Below are 3,326 nucleotides of genomic sequence, written 5' to 3' on the forward strand. Positions count from 1 at the left end.
TATATATATATATATATATACACATAAAATGTTTACAGATTACGTGTATGTGTATACCTCTTCCTTGATTTTATGATAACTTGTTTGTTGTAATCTCTGTTGTATCATACTGATTTCATAAGTTAATAGATCGTATTTTTGTTTCAAAGATGCATATTTTTCTGCAGATTTTGCAACATTTGATAAAGCACTTTCTACGTCTCTTAAGAGTTTTTCTTTGTGATTTAGTTCATTCCTAATCGCTTTCAATTCTTCCAGTTTTAATAAAACTGATCCAGCTTTCGCTGGAGCACCGCCAGATAACGTACCAACTGGATCAAAAAGATCACCTTCCAAAGTAACGCACTTTTTCATAATACTTTCATGGAAAGCTATTTTCTTGGCAGTTTCCATATCTTTGCATACAAATATTTGACCAAATATCCAGGTCATTGCTGGCCTAATTTCATTTGGAAAATCTATAAGAGACAAAGCGGGTTGAACATTCTCTTTTCCAACCAATCTTTCTGCCAAATTAATCGTTGATTGATCTATAAATTTACCAGCCACTCGATTGAGTGGAATAATCGTAACTCGTTGTTGTAATTGTCCATGTTGGAGAAGTTTTTTGCTTGTTGTTTCAGTGTCAACTACTACATTATAAAGCTGAAACATAATTATATTCATGAAATAAAGAAGATTACATTCATAAAAAAACATAATTTTAGAAAATGTTATACCTTTCCACCTGCAGCAACTTCCAAGGCATATGCAGCCCTTTTATCCTTTAAATCAATTAATTTACATACGATACCTTTTACAGATTTTGCATTAAAATTAGATTCAGGATTCTGATACTGGAACCTCGTTCGAGGATGTCTCATCTCAAACTGATCTAGTTTCTCACGCAACGGTTTCATTTCTTCGATCAATTTAGTTTTTTGATTTATTAAATCTTCTGAATAACCATCCTTATAATTCAATTTTTGTAATTCATTCTCCAAACACTTTAATTCTTTTTCTTTCTTTTCCAAGTCCACGTGATATTTTTTATATTCATTCTCAGTATTATGCATGTCTTTTTGATTTTTATTCAACTGTTGCCTGTTGTGATTTAGTGTCATCTCACATTGTTTAAGTTCGGTTTGTGCTTGTGTTGCACTTTGCTTGGCATTTATTAATTGTTGTTCTAAGGTTGCATTTTTACCATCTTCACTCTCCAATAAACCTGCACTGATTTTCTGATACTTTTCTTGTGCTTCTAATACTGCTTCGGTGTCTTTTTGGCACATTTCTTTCAAATTCTGAAAAAGTCCTCCAACTTCCTCTAATTCCTTTTCTTTTAAGATGAGCGCATTTTTATCATCTTTTATATTAATCTTTATGTGCTCCATTGTTTTTTTCACAGCCTTAATGTTTTCCTTATTACTGTTTACTTCAGCTGATAATTTACATTGCATTTTCTCTTGTTCCTGTAGCTCCTGTTCTAAGGTTTCCAACATAATACCTTTTTCCTGTCAAAAAATTATTAAAAGTTAATGACAATGTATTTTTTATACTATGTATTTAACATTATTCATGCTAAATTTAATACTGTTATTGGAGATTATATTATTATATACATAAATATTGATATAAATAAAAATTTAACATAAAATCATGCATGACATATATCAATAAAGTTCTAGACTAGATGTATCTTTTCAGTCTTAAGAACTATATTGTAGGAATATTTTATTGGATATTATATATATTTGTATACTTATGCAATATGAACATTTAAAAATTGTCTATAAATAATAATTTAGCTCAATTTTACAGGTCTAAGTACAGTTATTTAGGTACAGTTACTAAAGAAACAATACAAGAAACCACTTCCATACCGCTTCCTTTTTCTTTATTAATTTATCATATTTTGCTTCTAGGTCCTCGATTTCTTCCTCACCAGCAACTATGTCTTCTGACTTTGAATCTATTTTGTTTTGTACAATCTTAACGTTTTCTTCCATTTTTTTACTATTATTGAAAGCAGCAACATACTTCCATGCAAGATGAATTCGTTTGCAGTGTTCAAGTTCTCTTTCTATTCCCTGAAATTCTACATATCTCATTCTCTCTTCTTTTAACTTGTTTAACTTTGGACCTATTTCTTCTCTCAAAATCTAAAAGATATACAACAAATAAATATGAGAGAATGAAGATATCAGTTTATCAAATGGTATATTAACAACATACAGTATTAATTTCTTTTAATTTACTATCCTTTTTTTCTATTGTGATTAATGCAGATTGTTTCTTCTTTTCATACATTTTTGTTCCTGCTGCTTCTTCGAGCATAGACAAAATTTCTATTGGCTTCATATTCAACACTTTTGTTATTCTACCTTGCATAATTAAAAAGTGCGGATTATTCACATTTAGTTGGACAGAACAGAACAAATCCTGCACACGTTTATTTGGTGCATTTGTCCCATTGATCATGTACTTATTTTTACCACCGATCACTACTTGTCTTGTAATCACAATTTCTTCATATTGTTCATAACCCATAGGAGATACCTCTGTGTCACGATTATCAAATGTTATTGTAACACTAGCTTTCTTTATTCCTGCTTGACCTGATTTGTAGACTAAATCTTGCAAAGAAGTAGCACGTACCTATATTACATTAAAACAATATCGTTAGTAATATAATTTAGTGAATAAATCATTTACAATTTAACAACTATCACTGCCATGTATAAATTAAATAGGAATAATTTTAGTTTAATTATTTAACATATATATACAAATATTGGCAAATAATACACAAAAAAGTTTCTATTATACATCATAATAAAATTGACTTTAAATATTTACAGTTTAAATATTGTTTTTAAAAACAATACTACATTACAAGATAATGAGGCTATGTTCGAACATCGTGCAATGCTATGATAAATATCTCATAAAATATAAATTAAATGTATGCAACAAATAAAATTTACCTGGCCAAGATTCGTAATGCCCAAAACAAAGCATATTGCATCCAAAATGTTTGACTTTCCGCTACCATTAAATCCTGTTATAGCGTTGAATTCCTTATCGAAACCATTTATTTCGATTCTTTTACCGTAGGATTTAAATCCTTCCAATACAATCGATTTAATAAACATGTTTAACCAATAGCAAAATATCACGTTACGATAAATTGGATTCGTTTCATTTCAATATCAACACTAACGGTCCCTCCAATTCCGAAGATTCAAATGTTTCAAACTATTTAAGGTTTCTTTTCATGCCGACGATCGACTATCGTTTTTTAGGCATATTGCTGAATTCACACTGCATCCGATTTTTGTCGTACG

The 3,326-nt window shown here is 29.6% G+C and overlaps 1 protein-coding gene across 1 annotated transcript in view; it reads right to left on the reverse strand.

Annotated features, from left to right (window-relative positions):
• SMC2 (structural maintenance of chromosomes 2) overlaps positions 1-3,201 on the reverse strand; it is a 6,655-nt gene extending 3,454 nt beyond the window's left edge. Inside the window, exons 1-5 of the mRNA XM_018459591.1 lie at positions 2,967-3,201; positions 2,215-2,637; positions 1,863-2,141; positions 720-1,493; positions 58-645 (exon numbers count right to left, since the gene is read on the reverse strand). Coding sequence (XP_018315093.1) covers positions 58-645; positions 720-1,493; positions 1,863-2,141; positions 2,215-2,637; positions 2,967-3,134 — 2,232 coding nt within the window. The 5' untranslated portion in view covers positions 3,135-3,201. The remainder of the gene's footprint in view (positions 1-57; positions 646-719; positions 1,494-1,862; positions 2,142-2,214; positions 2,638-2,966) is intronic.
• Positions 3,202-3,326: the final 125 nt, after the last annotated feature.

This window comes from Mycetomoellerius zeteki, unplaced genomic scaffold, assembly GCF_001594055.1.
Source record: "Mycetomoellerius zeteki isolate Tzet28-1 unplaced genomic scaffold, Tzet1.0 scaffold848, whole genome shotgun sequence".
Taxonomy (NCBI): domain Eukaryota; kingdom Metazoa; phylum Arthropoda; class Insecta; order Hymenoptera; family Formicidae; genus Mycetomoellerius; species Mycetomoellerius zeteki.